This window comes from Symphalangus syndactylus, chromosome 5, assembly GCF_028878055.3.
Source record: "Symphalangus syndactylus isolate Jambi chromosome 5, NHGRI_mSymSyn1-v2.1_pri, whole genome shotgun sequence".
NCBI classification, from domain to species: domain Eukaryota; kingdom Metazoa; phylum Chordata; class Mammalia; order Primates; family Hylobatidae; genus Symphalangus; species Symphalangus syndactylus.
Window position 1 is genome coordinate 27572051 of NC_072427.2, and position 17031 is coordinate 27589081.

The following is a 17031-nucleotide window of genomic DNA, read 5'->3' on the forward strand; positions in this document are numbered from 1 at the left end:
CAAGCTGGTCTGGAAAGCCTGAGCTCAAGCGATCCTCTCACCTCGGCTCCCAAAGTGCTGGGATTACAGGCGTGAGCCACTCTGCCTGGCCCTCAAATAAAAAAGCAAAAACAAAAATGTCAATTACAACCTATTAAACTGGTATGTGTCACGCTAATGGGTCATGACTAGCAGTGTGAAAGACAAAGCTCGATTTCACTGAATTTATTTTAGCAACAGAAGTTATTAGCTTTAGTCCAATCTCAAAAGTACAAAATGAAATTGCAACACAAACCCCCAAACCCGCAGCTGCCGGAAGCTAAACGTCTGCGCTTCCGGAAGCAAATTTCCAACTACCACGCCTCTGGAAGCAGGGCGTGACTTCCTCCCTCCTCTCTCCGCCCACCCCCCCTCGGTGTCTCTCCCGCGCCCGGCATAGCGACGGCAGGGGGCGCTGCGGAGTGCTCCGCGCCGTGAGGGCGGGGCCGGCGCGATGCCCCGCCCCTTCGTTAGCTCATTTTTGTGCGTCGCAGTCTCGCGGAGCCCGGCTTCCTACGTGCATCCTGGCAGTGCGGTGGTGAGTTGGAGCGCAGGGCTGTTGGGGATGGTGGTCTTTAGGGCCGTTTACGGTCCAGGCCACAGGGCGGGTGAGCGAGGTTGGGCCCGAGGCTGCCTGTAAGCAGGTCCGTTCAGGGATGCTCCAGGCCCTGGGGCCTAAGGGTGGCTTCCATGACTCCATTTGCCCTGGCTGTCCCTCGGTGTACGGTGCCTGAGGGAGGAGGGGGAGGCCCGTGGGTGGCCTCCTTTTGCGTCCTGAGAATGTTCTGGGCAGTACTGAGATTAGGGCTGGTTTCTCTGCGGAGGAGATCATTTATCCGTAGGTGGGAGGACTGTATTAACCGAAGTTTTCCAGTAGTGGGCCACGCTGTCTTAGGTAGCGTGCTGGACAGATACAGACATCACTGGACGGGTACAAACAGAGGCTGGGTTCGCTTTACGCCAAGTACTGTGCAATACTGTGGGCTGTTGACTTGCCTGAGTAGTTTCGTAGAGGCATCTGTAGTGTTCCTTGGAAACACTGAGTCAGTGATGAATTCTGCCTCTGAAATTTAGGGAAAAGTTTCCCAAAGAGGGAAGATGGCAAGAGAGGGCTAAGGTCTAAAGTCTCTTAGCTCTGACCTTCATAAGACCCTGAAGTAAGAGGTAGTGTATCTTGGTAGCCTATACTATAGCTTGTATCCACCTTCTAGTGTCCCTTGGGGAGGCTTCCTTAACTGCTTCTAAGCCTCCATTTTCTTACTAGAAAAGTGGAACTGATAATAAGAAAATAGTAGTTCCCCCCTTATCTCCGGGGTGTACGTTCCAGTGGATGTCTGAAATCTTGGATAGTGAAGGACCCTGACTGACTTACCGTGGTTTGACTTACAATTTTTCAACTTTACATAGGTTTATTGGGAAGTAACCCCGTTGTAAGTTGAGGAGCATCTATACTGTGTTTTTTCTCATACAGGTTACACATACATACCTATGATTACTTAGTTTAATTCGTAAATTAGGCACAGTCAGAAAATAACAACAATAATAATAAAATAGAATTATAACAGTGTAATAAAATGTATGTGAATGTGGTCTCTCTCAAAATATCTTACTGCACTCTACTCACCTATTTTTGGACTACGGTTGACCTCTGGAACTGTGGAAATCAAAACCTCAGCTAAAGAACTACTGTACCTAGTAAGGGGGTTATGAGGTTTCAGTGAGCTAATCTTTGTGTATTACTTAAAATAGGACCAGATTCATTGTACATCCTCAAATGTGCACTCATTGATAGAATCACACCCTTGTCTTTTGGAGCCCGGGATTTTGGAAGTTGGCTTACTGCAAGCCTTTCTCCTTTTTTTGTTTCTATCCATTGCCAAATGTGAGGCCCAGAATGACAGGGAAGAGGACAAGCCTGTGCTTCAGCAGGTGGAAGGCTGTGCTGAAGCAGAGGTTGAATACCATTCCCATTAGCCAAACTGGCTTGAGCGCTTTCCTGTCTTTGCTACGCTAGGCAGAAAGAACTCCGTTCATGGGTCACAAATGAATAAAACACTACCAACCTGTCTGTAATCCCAGCACTTTGGAAGGCCAAGACAAGAGGATTGTTTGAGGCCAGGAGTTCAATACCAGCCTGGGCAACATAATGAGAACTTGTCTTTACAAAACCAAAACAAAACACTACCAATTTGAGATCTTCATAGGCAAGGATTAGTTATAAATTGCTTGTTTCATTTCCTGTTATTGGAAAACCTTTGGCAGCTTTTTGGGCTGGCAGATTTAAAGAAAGTTACCTGAACCTGGATGCCTTAACTGTGTGGTCCCTTAAACTGCCAATGGGTAGAATTGCGAGGGCCGTGAACTTGGATGAGAGGAAAAATTGCATCTTTATGTTTCCTAACCTCCAAATGAAATTTATCATTTTCTTCCACTGTGAATGTAGGCAACAAATCACATTATTAGCAGTGTGACTTTGTTATGAATATAAATTATAGATATTTTCATGTCATGATATTGTGTAAGCTCATTACAACTTTGAAATTATGATAGTTATTAAATTTGCTTCTAGATCACATATATAATGTGTCAGTAAAGAAGCACATATGTTTTTATATTGATAAAATTTTAGCATACAGTCTATCCTCATTATTTGTGGATTCTGTATTTATGAATTCAGCTACTCACTAAAATTTATCTGTAGCCCTCACATTAATACTTACAGCGCTTTTGTGGTCTTTGGAAGACATGACATTTTTTCACATGTGAAAAATTTTAGTCGCCTGATGCACATTTTCTCAATTGAAGTCAAACAAGGTGACACTGCCTTCTTGTCAACTCTCATATTGTAAGCAAATGTCATTTTTGCAGTCTTTGGTGCTACGTTTTTCTCATCTTTGTGCTTTTTGTCGGTGATTCCACTGTTTGAGATAGCCCCCAAGCATAGTGCTGAAGTGCTTCTAAATGCAAGAAGACTGTGATTTGTCTTATGGAGAAAATACGTGTGTTAGATAAGCTTTGTTTAGGCATGGGTTCAATATTAATGAATTACTAATGTATATTCAGTAAGTGCCTTTAAACATAAACACACATAAAACATGATTATGTATTGATTGGTTGACAAGAATGTGCCCAGAGGCTTTCAGGAACCTGTTTCCCCGAGGAACAGTGGTTCTCTATCGGATAATTTAGTGTCTGTAGCGACTTCATAGAACGTCATTGTTGTGAATGATGAGAACCTACTGTAATTGGTTTCATTTCTAAACCTGTGTATTTTCTGTAAAGACATCCTGAGCCTGAGTCTGGTGGCTCATACCTGTAATCCGAGCACTTTGGGAGGCCAAGACAGGAGGATTGCTTGAGCGCAGGGGTTCAAGACCGGCCTAGGCGACATAGGGAGACCCCATCTCTACAAAAAATTAAAATATCCAGACATATTGGCATGCACCTGTAGTCCCAGCCACTCGGAGGCTGAGGTGGGAGGAAGACTTGGCCTGGGAGGTTGAAGCTGCATTGAGCCATGATTGTGCCACTGCACTCAAGTCTGGGTGACCGAGCAAGACCCTATCTCGAAAAAAAAATTCCTCTAAAGGGGGTCTTTGGCACACACAAAGAAATAAGAACCATTAGCCCTTAATGTAGCCTGAGAAATTAGATCTATCCTTTTTTTTTTTTTTTTTTTTTTGAGATGGAGTCTCGCTCTGTCACCCAGGCTGGAGTGCAGTGGCACGATCTCAGCTCACTGCAACCTCAGCTGCCTAGGTTCAAGTGATTCTCCTGCCTCAGCCTCCTGAGTAGCTGGGACTACAGGTGTGTGCCGCTACACCCAGCTAATTTTTGTATTTTTAGTAGAGATGCGGTTTCACCCTGTCGGCCAGGATGTTCTCAATCTCTTGACACGTGTCTCCCTCCAGCCTCTGCCCTTATTTACCTGCCTATTGGCTCTTAAAGGCATTTTTGGTTGAGACCTTTGCATGTAAAATAAGAACTTTGCCATCTTTGGATTCCCCCATGTTTGTTTGTTTTTAATAAATAATATTTAATATTAAAAGGAGCTATGGTTTTTTTCTCTCTAAAGAGCAGGAAAGGACAGAGACTAGTCACTCTCTGCAGTCACACTTGAGGTGAAGAAACCATGGGATAGAATTAGCTGTTAGTTGAGTCCCTAGGTTCAGAGGAAGAAAGAAGACCATACCACCTGGTAGGGAGTGTGACGGGGGTTCCAGGGACTGATCCATAGAAGGGTGTCAGAACAACTTCATAATAAAGAGTTGCCTTATTTTCTTGGTCAAGGGGAACTTCCTGTGTGCCTTCTATCCTGATGACACCCCCTCACTGAAATCCTGGTGTTGTTTCCACAGAGCTGTCTGGCCTTTTGTCCCTGATCCTTGGTTAAGGAAATGACCAACCAGGTAAGGCCTTTGTTGAAGGGAAGAACATCATTTGGTCTCTTTGCCAAGTTCAAGTCCAGTAGGTTTTATGGATGTGTAGCGAAGAAACTACCATCTCATTCTTGCCCTGCTCCTAAAGAGCTGGGTGACCCTGGGTACCTAGTCACCACAGTGTTAGGTGGGACTAGTGAAATGCAAATACTGAGAGGAGGATTGGTTCATCCAAGTCTTTACCACAATTTAGTGAGTAATAGAAGAAGCTTAAAAGATGTACAAAAAAGAAAAAAAAAAAACAAGATCAGAATAGGAGATAGAACAGGAGAAACATATCTTTGTGATAAGATTAGGGACAAAGTTATTAGACTGTTAGGCAGGCTGTGTGTTCTTATGCAGCTGCAAAATTTAAGCTACAAACTGGACTCTGAGCTTCCTTGGTGATCAGAACAGAAAAAGAAAACATAATTTATTAGTCTCTTGTTGGGTGAACGTGGGTAGTAGGAAGAGGGGGAGAGTGTCAGTTTCTTTAAGAATTTTTTTCTGATATGACTGTACAAATCTTGCATGAATGGGAATCGAGCTTGCAGGATGGCCAGGTTGACAGCAGAGGAAGTAACTAACACTAGTGACTCTCTCTACTTGGGGAGGAGTGCTTTCTGGAGGCAATGTGAGACATCTGAAATCTGACCATGGGTTTAATGTGGCTTCTGTTCTTTTTTAGTACGGTATTCTCTTCAAACAAGAGCAAGGTAAGAAGCCTGCCTGTTGAAGCAATTCATCTGTGAAAAAAACTGTGTTGTCCTTGGTTTCTTTAAGACTTTTGTCATGCTGACCAGACATGCAGTTTTCAAGTATACTCACTTTGCAGAAGAATTGGAAGCTGAAAACAAATACTCTTAAAAAACAAGCAACAACAACAACAAAAACCTGAACAACCAACTAAAAAAAAAAAGCAGTCATCATGATAGGTTGGAGAATTCCAGGCTGAGGAAAATTTTCCCACCTGAGGAAGACATGACCGAGCTTCCCAGCTGCTGAGGTGGAAGAGGGAAATGCTTTGAGCCTCAAAACTCTGTTAATGCCAGCTCATCTGGGGAGGCGAACGTGAGCCTTTTTCTGAAGTCAGAACTTGCTTTGGCCCTTGAAAGAGAAGCCTACAATAGTGAAATGAGTTTCTCTTGAGGCCATTGAGTGCATGGGGAGGGCTGGGAGCTGTGCAGCAGTGGTAGTGGCAGGGATGGGAGAGCAGGCAGCAGGTCAGAGTGGGCTAGGATTGTAGCTGACCAGTGGTACAGAGCTTTGTACCCAAAAAGGAGCCATGTTTGTGCATGGGCTACTCACCCATCTCATTTCTTCACTATAGCCTCGATGAGTTTGAGAAGGCCTAAGGAATTTGTGGAATGCCTAATAAAAGCTCTTCCTCTCTAAGTAGGTGACATGGAGGTACTTTGATGTTTAAGCCAAAAGCATCATCCAGGTTAGCTAGTGTAAGTAACTAGTAGGCTAATTGGGCATGCCAGTCAACTACCTTATATGTAGCTATTGTCATCCAGGTGGCAAGTTAGCAGGCTTGAGTTAGGTGAGGTTTGAAATGGAAGCCACAATTCTGTCTGTGGTGCACAGCTGTTTTAAGTTTAATGCCTTTATATTCATATTTTGGGAAGGTATCGCTGGAGAATTGTTGCCAGCCAGAGGTAAAGTCTCCATGTGCACTTGTCACGTTTTTACATCCACACTGGGTCTGCACATATAACAGTGTGGCCTACCAAATATGCAGCTTACAGACTTAGACTTAAGGTAGACTTTAATTAATAGAGATTGGATTTGCATCCTAGCACCTCTCATTCCTTGTCTATAAAAGGAGGATGTTAATAGTACCCACTTCATAGGATTGTTGTAATGTAATAATTGGCCCATTAGCCATAATAAAGATACGTGTGGGGAAAGGCAACTTAATATATGGAGACTATCGTAGGTGTTTTCTTTTGGATTTATACTGTTTAGAATTGAACTGCCTGCTTGTTTCCAAAGATCTTTTTGGAGTAACTGTTACCGGATTTAGGTCTTTTCTTGGTAGGAGGGTGTCTTCCCCACTGGTTTGACTTGTTTCAGCCAAGTGATAGCCGTTGTAGACTCCTGTATACCAGATAGCATGCTAAAAGAAAGGACACTGGATTTAGAGTCCAAAGTACCACCTTCCCACCTGGTAAACATGAGATTTAGGGCAAGTAGCTTCTTCAGAACCTCCAGTTTTCATATGTGGCCCCAAAATTTCAATAAAAGCTATATAGGAAAGCACTTTGTAAAATAGTAAAGCAAATACAAATAAATGTTACCTCACAATTGTTGAACAGTATTTCAGCTTCATTAAGTCGTATGCAAGAAGACTTTATAAATGAAGCACTTTCCATTCTAGCCCATGATGATGCCATTTGGTCAGTTGCTTGGGGGACAAACAAGAAGGAAAACTCTGAGACAGTGGTCACAGGCTCCCTAGATGACCTGGTGAAGGTCTGGAAATGGTGAGTGCCTCTGCCCTAACATACAGCCTTGAAAAATTGGGGGCTGAGGTTTTGCTTCTGAACTCTCCAGTTGCAGTCCGGGAAATACTTTTTTCTAGGCAAGAAAGCGATAGCAATATGGTGGTATAAGACAGCAGTTTATTTTTCCCACTTGTTTTCCTGTTACTGTGTATTAAAGCCCTAAAGTTAAAAAAAAAAAAATCTTAAAAAAAGTCCTACATTTAAAACCTGGCAGCATTTCATGTTCTGTAGCTCATTAACTCTTCTCTGATTCTGTATTTCATAGACCATTGGTATTGCATAGTCACAGGGACCCAGAATTTGAGATGCCAGGTAAAGTGTATTCTGTGTGAAGAAATCCATTTCTCTGTCCCCTGTTGAAGGCGTGATGAGAGGCTGGACCTACAGTGGAGTCTGGAGGGACATCAGCTGGGAGTGGTGTCTGTGGACATCAGCCACACCCTGCCCATTGCTGCATCCAGCTCTCTTGATGCTCATATTCGTCTTTGGGACTTGGAAAATGGCAAACAGATAAAGTCCATAGATGCAGGACCTGGTAAGAGTTTTACTTGTAGGGGAAATAATAGAGGTTCATGATTTCTTTTCCAAAATCTTTAGGGATAGAATGTGTTTTACAGCTCAGAATTTTTTGGATTTGAGAGGGGTGATAATGGGTGCATGAACTGTATTTCACATAATACCCTCAGTGGGGCTGGAAACAGCACTCTAATGAAACACTAATACCTCTGCAACTAAACATGAGTGTTTACACTAAGTGAGATAAATAAAGGCTATAAATAGCCTTATGTCACTTCAGATTAGATTTTGCTGCCAAATGAATTTTGGTAGTAAACCTGTGGAAAAAGCTTGTAGTTTCCAGAGCTTTTTGGATTTCAAAACTGCTGGTTTGGTGGTGTTGACCTGTATTTTGTATTTTCCAGAGGTGCTCTATTTGCCATATTCTGAACTGATTCATTCACTGCCTTATGGAAGCCTAGAATTTAAAGCATGGGGTCCTTATAGATCTGTATCATGGTCATCTCTACTAATTTTGATTAAAGGGTATGATTCCTGGTATGTGATACATATGAAACTTTTAAGAAACATCGATTTTTTTAAGTACTGTAGAACAGCATAATCTTGTCCATCAGCCTTGGTAAACATCATCTGAGATGATGGAAATTAATGATGTCATAGGCTGACTAATGTGGAGCAGCAGAGGACATTTCAGGATTCTTTTGAGCTTCACATTTACTTATAAATGGCTGCACAACATTCCCCAGCAGAACCTGCTCTGCCAGAATGGGTGGTAACCGCTAGAGGGTGCAGATAGCCTGGCATTTCTCTGGCACACCCCTTTGTGGGTTGATGGTAGAAGAGCTGCTTAGGTGTTCCATGAACACAGTTGCCTTGATTGGTGCCCTGGATGGATTCGCCTCCCATCAGTTATGCTCAGTAGCCCCTCTAGGCTGTTCCTGTATTGGAAAGAATTATGGTCCCAGAGTTTTTAAAGAGGCTGGGTTGTCTGGAAACTGAGTGCATTTTCCCTCAGAAGCAATATTTCTTGTCTGTAATTCTTACCACTGGAGCTCTTTTAAGAATATGCATGCCTAGTCCATATTTTGGATCCACTGAATCATAGTGTTCAGAGTACATGGGATGGGTTATGTATTTGGAAAAAGCTACCCAGGCGCACCCTGACTCCCCAGATGGTTGTCTTTACATGTACCCTTACCCTGCTTACATTACTTACAGAGGACTCGGGTCCCCAAACTATCCTGCAAAGTCTATTAAGACTCTTATATATAAGCATGGTCTTAAGAAAAGAGGAAGAGGCAGAACTGTTTCTACCTTTTCATCTTGGGCGCCCAAGCTTTCCCAGGGCTCATAATGCTGGTGTTATTCCATGCTGGCTGTAGCCCTGGGCACAAGGCAGCTGAAGAAATCAGTGCTGGATTGGTTCCAAGTAAAAGGATGGCGTATGTATCCCGCTCACTTTCCCTGATAAACAGTACCTTTTACTGGATATTCTCCATGTGTGGCAAGGTTTTAAAGGTTACTGTTATGAAAGAAAAAGACAGAAGAGGCCAGGCGTGGTGGCTCACGCCTGTAATCCTAACACTTCGTGGGGCTGAGGCAGGTGGATCACTTGAGGTCAGGAATTCAAGATCAGCCTGACCAACATGGTGAAACCCCGTCTCTACTAAAAAATAAAAAAATTAGCTGGACGTGGTCGTGTGCACCTGTAGTCCCAGCTACTCAGGAAGCTGAGGCAAGAGAATAGCTTGAACTCGAGATTGTGCCACCGTACTCCAGCCTAGGTGACAGAGCAAGACTCAATCTCAACAAAAAAAGGAAGAATGGAGTGTGAGAGTTGGATTTATTTTCTTTTTGGATAGGACTCTGCATAAAACTAGACCAGGCCATTAAACAGCCAACAGTTACTTGGTCCAGTAACAAAAGCAAGCATTGCTATTGACAGCTAAAGAGCAGCTAAATTCATCTGAAGGTAAAACTCCTTGGATGAATTTGGGTCTAATGAATGTAGGGAAAATGGACACTTAGTTTCTACCTATCTTGAAAATATGCGTGGAGAATCTGAACCACCACAAAGGAAGAGAAAAAGAGAAGAGAGACAATCCCCAATCGTGGAGAGGTGAGGAAGTAGGAGGAAGCAAAGACCATGAGTGTACCAGTCTTTGTGTGGACATATGTTTTCATTAGGAGTAGAATTGCTGAGTATTATGGTAAGTGTTTGTGTTTTCACTTAAGAAACTGTCAAACTGGTTTTCAAAGTGGCTGTGCCGTTTTACATTCCCACCAGTGTATGAAGGTTCTGGTTTCTCCACATCCTTGCTAACACTTGATATTGTCCTATTTTTATTAAAAATTTAAGAAACCCTTAAACTAAATTTAAACTCGATAAGAATTAGCATCTTTACAACATAATTTTCTGAATCAGGACACTGCTACTCCAATTTAAAAAGATGTGTCTTTTGGTAAAACTTTAGTTTTTAAAATTAAGGCCAAGTCTTTTCACACTGTATTTTTGTCCTTCTTTTTTCTGTTCAGTGGATGCCTGGACTTTGGCCTTTTCTCCTGATTCCCAGTATCTGGCCACAGGAACTCATGTCGGGAAAGTGAACATTTTTGGTGTGGAAAGTGGGAAAAAGGAATATTCTTTGGACACGAGAGGAAAATTCATTCTTAGTATTGCATATGTAAGGAAACATTGCTCTCTTTTCTCCTTCTGATTCTTTCAGTTTACTCTTCCAGCCTGTTGCAGTCCTTGCCACAGATTCTGCCTTGGTCTGGTCAGGCAGCTGCTGTCTCACTGGTGTGGTTTGCCAGGTAGCCAGTTAGACCTGTAGACAGCAGGAGGTTTGCTTGTGTTTGGTAGGGATAGCTTAACAACATGGAATCTGAAAGTGCTAATTTTTCCATATGTTCTCTGAACAGAGTCCTGATGGGAAATACCTAGCCAGTGGAGCCATAGATGGAATCATCAATATTTTTGATATTGCAACTGGAAAACTTCTGCATACCCTGGAAGGTATACATCATCTTATTTTTACAAACTGGGTAATCACATCACAAAGGAAGAATTATTCTTTCATTAAAATGCCATTAAATGGCAAATGGGCATTAGATTTACAAAGTATCAATCTCAATTGGAAAACTGAAATGCCTCCAGGTTTTAGTCTTGTCACTATAGTTTTTTTTTTTTTTCCTTTTAGAGACAGGGTCTCGCTCCCAGGCTGGAGTGCAGTGGCGTGATCATAGCTCACTGTAGCCTTGAACTCCTGGGCTCAAGGGATCGTCCCACCTCAGCCTCCTGGGTAGCTGGGACTACAGGTGCACACCACGATGTCTGGCTAGTTTTTAAACTTTTTGAGGAGATGGGGTTTTGCTGTGTTTCCCAGACTGGTCTCTAACTCCTGGCTTCAAGATTTCTTCCCGCTTTGGCCTCCCAAAGTGCTGGGATTACAGACATGAGCAACCATACCTGGCCTGTCACTGTAGATTTAACCTAGACATACTAGTTCTTGTAACAGTGTTAAACGCTTGTTTGGGTGAACAGACTTACTTTTTATTTATTGTATCATAATCTGTCACATTATATGTGTGTGTTAATATATATTTGCTGTATGAATGTCTCATTTCTGTCATTTTGGATTCTGATGAACTTTGTGATTGGAAACAACTTTTTGTTGATAATTTGAAGGTGGATGAAAGTATTGTGCCCACTATCCACACTGGTGGCCTCTGGAAAGGAGGACTGGGTAGCTAAAGAACAGGGGTAGGTTGGAGGGAGACTTTATCATGCATACTGTTGTGCTGTTTTGAATTCTAATCAAGTGAATTTATTACCTCCTCACATTGCTATAGTTGATCCTTTACACTATAATAAAGGATTTGATAGAGAAATAACATCTTAATTTGTTCAACCTTACAAATTAGGAGCAATGTATATTTACTTGTGTGGCCATATTTGTAGTAGAAAAGTTCTTTAAAGCAATGTATGCTGAGGGCAGGGAAGGGAACGAAGGAGAAATGGCTCCAGGAGGAGATACTGGAGTTATATGGATCTTTCGAGAACATTAAGAGGAAAGGCCCAGTCAGAACTCTTGCTTTTCTGCCGGAAGCACCTGAGCATTTCAACTCAGTGGCTCATAATCATTAAAAGGGGCATTGTCAGTGGGAAGCTGAGTGAGGAGGCAGTGGTTCACCAGATTAACAAGGGCCTTTATGAATTTCAGGCCATGCCATGCCCATTCGCTCCTTGACCTTTTCCCCGGACTCCCAGCTCCTTGTCACTGCTTCAGATGATGGCTACATCAAGATCTATGATGTGTAAGTTACCTGTCGAGATTAAAGGCATTACTACTGATGCCCATCTTGTCCCTTTATTGTTACAAGGAGCCCTAGGGAGGATCCTTAGTAAAGACCTGTGCTCAAGTCACATCAGACACCTTGACTTCCCAGGCGGTCCTCCCCCATTCAGCGCCCATTTTTAGTGTGTGTCCTCAAGGGCTGCTTGGAGGAGGACGTGCATGGGTTCCCTGGTAGGATCAGATACTTGCTACTTTTTCTTAGGCAGCCTGATTTTTGTGAGCTTACTGATTTCAAATTCTTTGGGATAGGTAAGTAATAAACAGATGAGGAAATGGATCCATGGGCTGTAGCTGGCCCCTGGGGACAGGAAAAAATTAGAGCATCCATTTTCAAGGGTAGGGCTGTTCTAGCAGACATGCCTCTGCCCTAGTTAGGGAGCAGTCAGTTTATAAGCTGCCCTGCTACAGGTCTAGATAGGAGCGTTTTTGGTCTCAGCCCTTGACTGCGAGCATAGAAGCAAGTTAATCATCGTCTTTCATTCACAGCCGTCATTGTAAATCTGCGCAGACCCTCATGTCTTCTTGTTTTCCCCCATCATTTTTAGTCCCCACTCCTGTTCCCCACTGAGGTATCCCCTGTAATGTGTTGGATCTGTGTTCTTGATACTATGACTCGGTGCTATGGTCAGCTCTCCCTGCCAGGCGTGCCTCTGGCTCATTGCTCCTGAACATGGCATTCTAATCCATTGCATGTACATATCATACTCCAACCCTAGCCGTGGGTGCCAAGACCTCCTCCACCTGCACGTACTGCACCCCTGACCATCCGTGTGTGTCCTTTCAGGGGCCTGTGATAGTTGCTTGGGAGTTTAAACCTCACAGTAGGAACACTGCTCCTTCTAGCCCACTTCTGGTTAAAATGCAGTTTTTTTATGGCAAAAGGTTATCAGCTAGACATAGAATTCTAACTGCAGGTTTTGGAATTAAAACTGAATGAGGGTGCTATAGCCCAGAGGGGAAGATGTCTCTGTAGAGTTATACTTGCCTGTTAGTGGCAGAGGCAATATAAATGCAGCAGTTCCTTACATTTGTGACTTTATGATTTCTATTGCCACTGTTTTATTGATCCTCCCAGCAACCAGTGAGGTAGCAGCACAGATTAGTGTCCCCATTTTGCACATGAGAAACCCAAGCTGAGGTGGTTGATTTGTCCAAGGAGGTGGTACTGAATGAAGACCCAAGACTGGTTTTTTTCAACCAATATTGATGCATTATTATTAATTAAAGTCCGTAGTTTACATTAGGGTTTACTCTTTGTGTTGTACATTCTATGAGTTTTGACAAATATATAATGATGCATAGCCGCCACTAACTACAGTGTCACGCAGAATAGTTTCACTGCCCTAAAAATCCCCTGCTCTACCAAATCATCCCTTCCTCCTGCCTTGAGCCCCTAGCAACTACTGATCTTTTTACTAAGGCCCAGGACTTCCTACCCTCCAGTGGTCCCACTGTATCCCACCTGCCCCCTGGCCCCTAACTGAGGTCTGCTCCACTCTGCTGAGGTCTGTGTTCAGGGGTAAAATTGCTGACCTCAGTTAGGTCTTATGGTGGTTCTCCTGCCAGAGGTGGTTGGGTTTCATTTTTATTAAAAAAGTGAAAATAGCTGTTGTAATTAGACCCGTCTTGTTCTTGATTAGGTTTTAAATGGTCTCTCCAAGCTGCATCTGTCATAATGAATACATCTTGACACTTTCCTTGGACTGGGAGCACTGGCCCCATACGGAAAGGCTGCTGGTGCAGGCAGGAGTCTGAACCTGCCCTTCTCCTCAGACGGCTTCTTTGCCCCATTGGTTCTCAATTCCCTCATCTTAGGGGTTGGCTTGCGCAGCCTCTATAGTGTGGTTCTTTGTTCATTTTGAGCTTCAGCTCTTTGCTTGTTAAGGATTTTATTCTTGGCTCTTGGTGCATCAACACATTATGGGTTAATGCTGCTATTAAAATTTGTCTCTAATGCGTGAAGCTACTTTGTTGAAAGTGGAATTTTTGATATAGTTAGTATTCGTGGTCATCATAAGGATAGCAGATTTGGTCCAGCTTATTGGTAGAGTTAATAATATACTTTCCACTTCAGTGATTATACTCTAGAAATGAACATCTCAATTTTGTTTGACCCTTTCCCATTTCAGACAACATGCCAATTTGGCTGGCACGCTGAGCGGCCATGCCTCCTGGGTGCTGAACGTTGCATTCTGTCCTGATGACACTCACTTTGTTTCCAGGTACTTAATGATTCTTAGCAGTTTCTAAAATGCTGGGGAGATGAGAGCAGTCTTCCTGTATAGATTGCCTTAACATTTAAAGATGTTTGACCCTTTTTTTATTCAGTTAGTCTTTGTTTTCTGCAGTTCTTAAAATTTTTATTCAGTGATGTTAGTTGACCTTAGCTGGAACAAAAGTCAGCAAGTAATCCTTTTAAACAGTTAAACTCTTAGTTTTTTCATTATAAATTGAGGCTTCTACCAAAGCGACTCTAAGGTAGACTTGTGTTCCAATGGTAACTTAAAATATGTAAATGTTTGTAAAATGTTGTTTATAGATCCCAGTGTTGGTCAGGCCTGGGATGGCCAAGACAGTTGGAAAGCAGGAGATGGACAACTTGAAGGCATTGCACAGTGCTTTAGAGGCCTCCTGCGAGCCTTGGTTTTGAAGCTTTAACAGGCCTCCCTCCCATCTGGAAATAGGTAGCTGTGTCTGAGACTCCTGGAGAACAATTAATATGAGGGTCAGGCAGATCAGAATTTCAGGAAAACGGCTACCCTGTGAGGAGAGAAAGCCACCCAATGATGCTGACACCTGGCCATTTCCTGTACCGAGGCGTGGGGGTTGGGGGGTCTGAAGTTAGAAGAATGTAAGTCGTCAAAGGATTTTTGGTCGAAGTCCTTCCAACTTCAAACCGATACTAATGTTCACTTTTTAAAATAGTTCGTCTGACAAAAGTGTAAAAGTTTGGGATGTTGGAACGAGGACTTGTGTTCACACCTTCTTTGATCACCAGGATCAGGTATGGCATTATTATTTCATCTTTAGATAGTTGGGGTTGTTTGACCACTGTACCAAAGAGGTTTTCTTTTCCTAACCTTGTTGCTTGAGCTGTGGATACCAGTAGATGCCTGGGCCTGAGCTGCTCTATCTGCTCAGTCATCCATGTAGCCAGACTTCCTGTGCACAGTCTGGGGTGCAGAGCCTGAGATGTGCTGTCAGCCTAGCAACTCACGAGGCATATCCCCACACAGGCTGGAAAACATGGTGTTAGCCCCACAGCCTTTAAATGCCGTCTTTGGAAATTGCTGCAGCTGGTGTCTGGGGCCCTCTCCTGGGGGCTGCTGGGCCATGGCAGGCTCACCAAGGACCTTCCTCTTCAGGAGATTCCATTGCTTAAACACAGTCATCACTTGTCATTTTTGGAACTGTCCAAAGAAGAGATGTGATTTTTTTTTAATATAGTAGAAGCTGGAAATTCATACAAGTTTTTTGGCTTTAGTGTTATTGATAACTTTTCAGTCTTGAAAAGGAAACTGTTCTCACAAGCATCTTTATCTTTGCCAAGGTGAGTATGCAAAATAGTAAAGGTGTTCTAGTGCAATACTGCCGAGTCTTCCTGTGTGCTTGTATCCCCTGGGAACCTGGTTAAAATGCAGATGCTGCTTCACTAGGTCTGGCATAGGGCCTGGGATTCTGCATTTCTAACAGGCTCCCAGGTGAGGCCAAGGCTGCTGGTCCTAACCACACTGTAAGGTCTTGGGGAGCTAAGCATAAAAAATAAAATGTCCATGGCAATATAAAAATTGGCTTTTAATATATTTTAAATATTTTTAGATGGTCCTATAGATTTCTCCTCTTTGAAATGGAACTTAAAGTTAACTAACATTGTTCATGCTTTTTTACTTTTCAACTTAAATTGTTCCCAACAAAATTGAGGAGGTTGAATCTTGATATTCCACTTCTGGATTTAAGCATCTTACTCAGGGAGTAAGTCCTGGCTAGCTGTGTTTCCTTGTATGTATGGATCATTGCGGTGCTGTTTCAGAGGTTGGAGTGAAAGGCCATCATGCAGCCCAATCCCAACACTAAAATCAGAGTAGGGTGACAGGCTTACCACCCAGAATCACCTCCTAATAATCAGGAAGTTATTCCTGATTAGAGAAACTCCAACCACATCAATTCTGTCTGGGAAGGAGGTGTGAATCAGTTAATTTAACACATAGCAAATAAAAATCTATGGTCCACAATATCATGTTGTCTAGCTCCTGGGGACAGGCAGGCTCCATAGGCCACTAATAAGAGAGTGAGAATTATTGACCGTGGGGGGTGGACACAAGGGGTCAGCTGAGGAGCGGTTTGTGATTTTCCCTATAGGCAGTGACCTCGGGGTAGTTGTGGGGCCTCTTTCTTCCTGAAAGCATAAATGTTGGTCTCTTATAGCTTCCATCTTCCTGGCATTAGGTTACACCTCAGGATTCTGATTCTTTGAAAGAGTTGTAGATAATCTTGATTAGTACTGTATTTAAAAATGATTTTTTTTTTTTTGGAGTATGGGAAGGGACAGGAATGCTAATTAAATAGCAATAATGGAAGGTGCTTGGTTAAAGCCTCCATTCTCACTGATTTAGAAAGTACAAGAACATCCTCATCTCAGTTCTGGTAGATTCAGAATAACGAGAAAATAAGGATGTTCATTTCATAAACATTATGAAGAATAAAGGCATTTGTAGAACTTTTTTTTTTTTTTTAATTTACAGGTCTGGGGAGTAAAATACAATGGAAATGGTTCAAAAATTGTGTCTGTTGGAGATGACCAGGAAATTCACATCTATGATTGTCCAATTTAAACATCAAAGTCTCCAGGCTTATGCTGCAAAGAGAATGTATGGATTGATCATGACATTCCTTACCTTTTTAGGCTTGTTTAAAAGAAATATAGCATTTATTGTGGCAAAGACTTAAATTTTGTAGATACAATATAAATCTTTTCATGTTTTATTGGAAATGCTGTTCATACTTTAACATAAAGCTTTCTTAATGCAAACACCAGTGTCCTTGAACATGCTTCTTTTTTCAGTTACCCCATTACCAGTGAAACAGTGAGAGGGATTGGCATTAAGAGCAAATCTCTGCCTTAGCCATCAAGAGATCCAGGCACTTCTTTAACTTTCCAGCTTAGAAATACAGGCTGACTCTTCCAGGGAATTGACTCATGCAGTGAGATAC

General features: G+C 42.6%; 1 protein-coding gene across 6 annotated transcripts; it reads left to right on the forward strand.

Annotated features, from left to right (window-relative positions):
* Positions 1 to 408: 408 nt before the first annotated feature.
* Positions 409 to 16849, forward strand: SKIC8 (SKI8 subunit of superkiller complex). 6 transcript variants are annotated; one of them, XM_055277577.2, is made up of 11 exons: positions 416 to 556; positions 4377 to 4427; positions 5125 to 5152; positions 6820 to 6925; positions 7309 to 7481; positions 9998 to 10146; positions 10385 to 10478; positions 11686 to 11779; positions 13950 to 14042; positions 14746 to 14824; positions 16563 to 16849. In XM_055277577.2, the coding sequence occupies exons 2-11, from the start codon at positions 4416 to 4418 to the stop codon at positions 16650 to 16652; spliced, it is 918 nt and encodes a 305-aa protein (XP_055133552.1). In that variant the 5' UTR covers positions 416 to 556; positions 4377 to 4415; the 3' UTR covers positions 16653 to 16849. The 6 variants fall into 6 exon arrangements, with proteins under 6 accessions (XP_055133555.1, XP_055133552.1, XP_063494732.1 ...); XM_063638662.1 differs by having other exon boundaries at positions 426 to 556; positions 4309 to 4427; XM_063638663.1 differs by having other exon boundaries at positions 509 to 662.
* Positions 16850 to 17031: the final 182 nt, after the last annotated feature.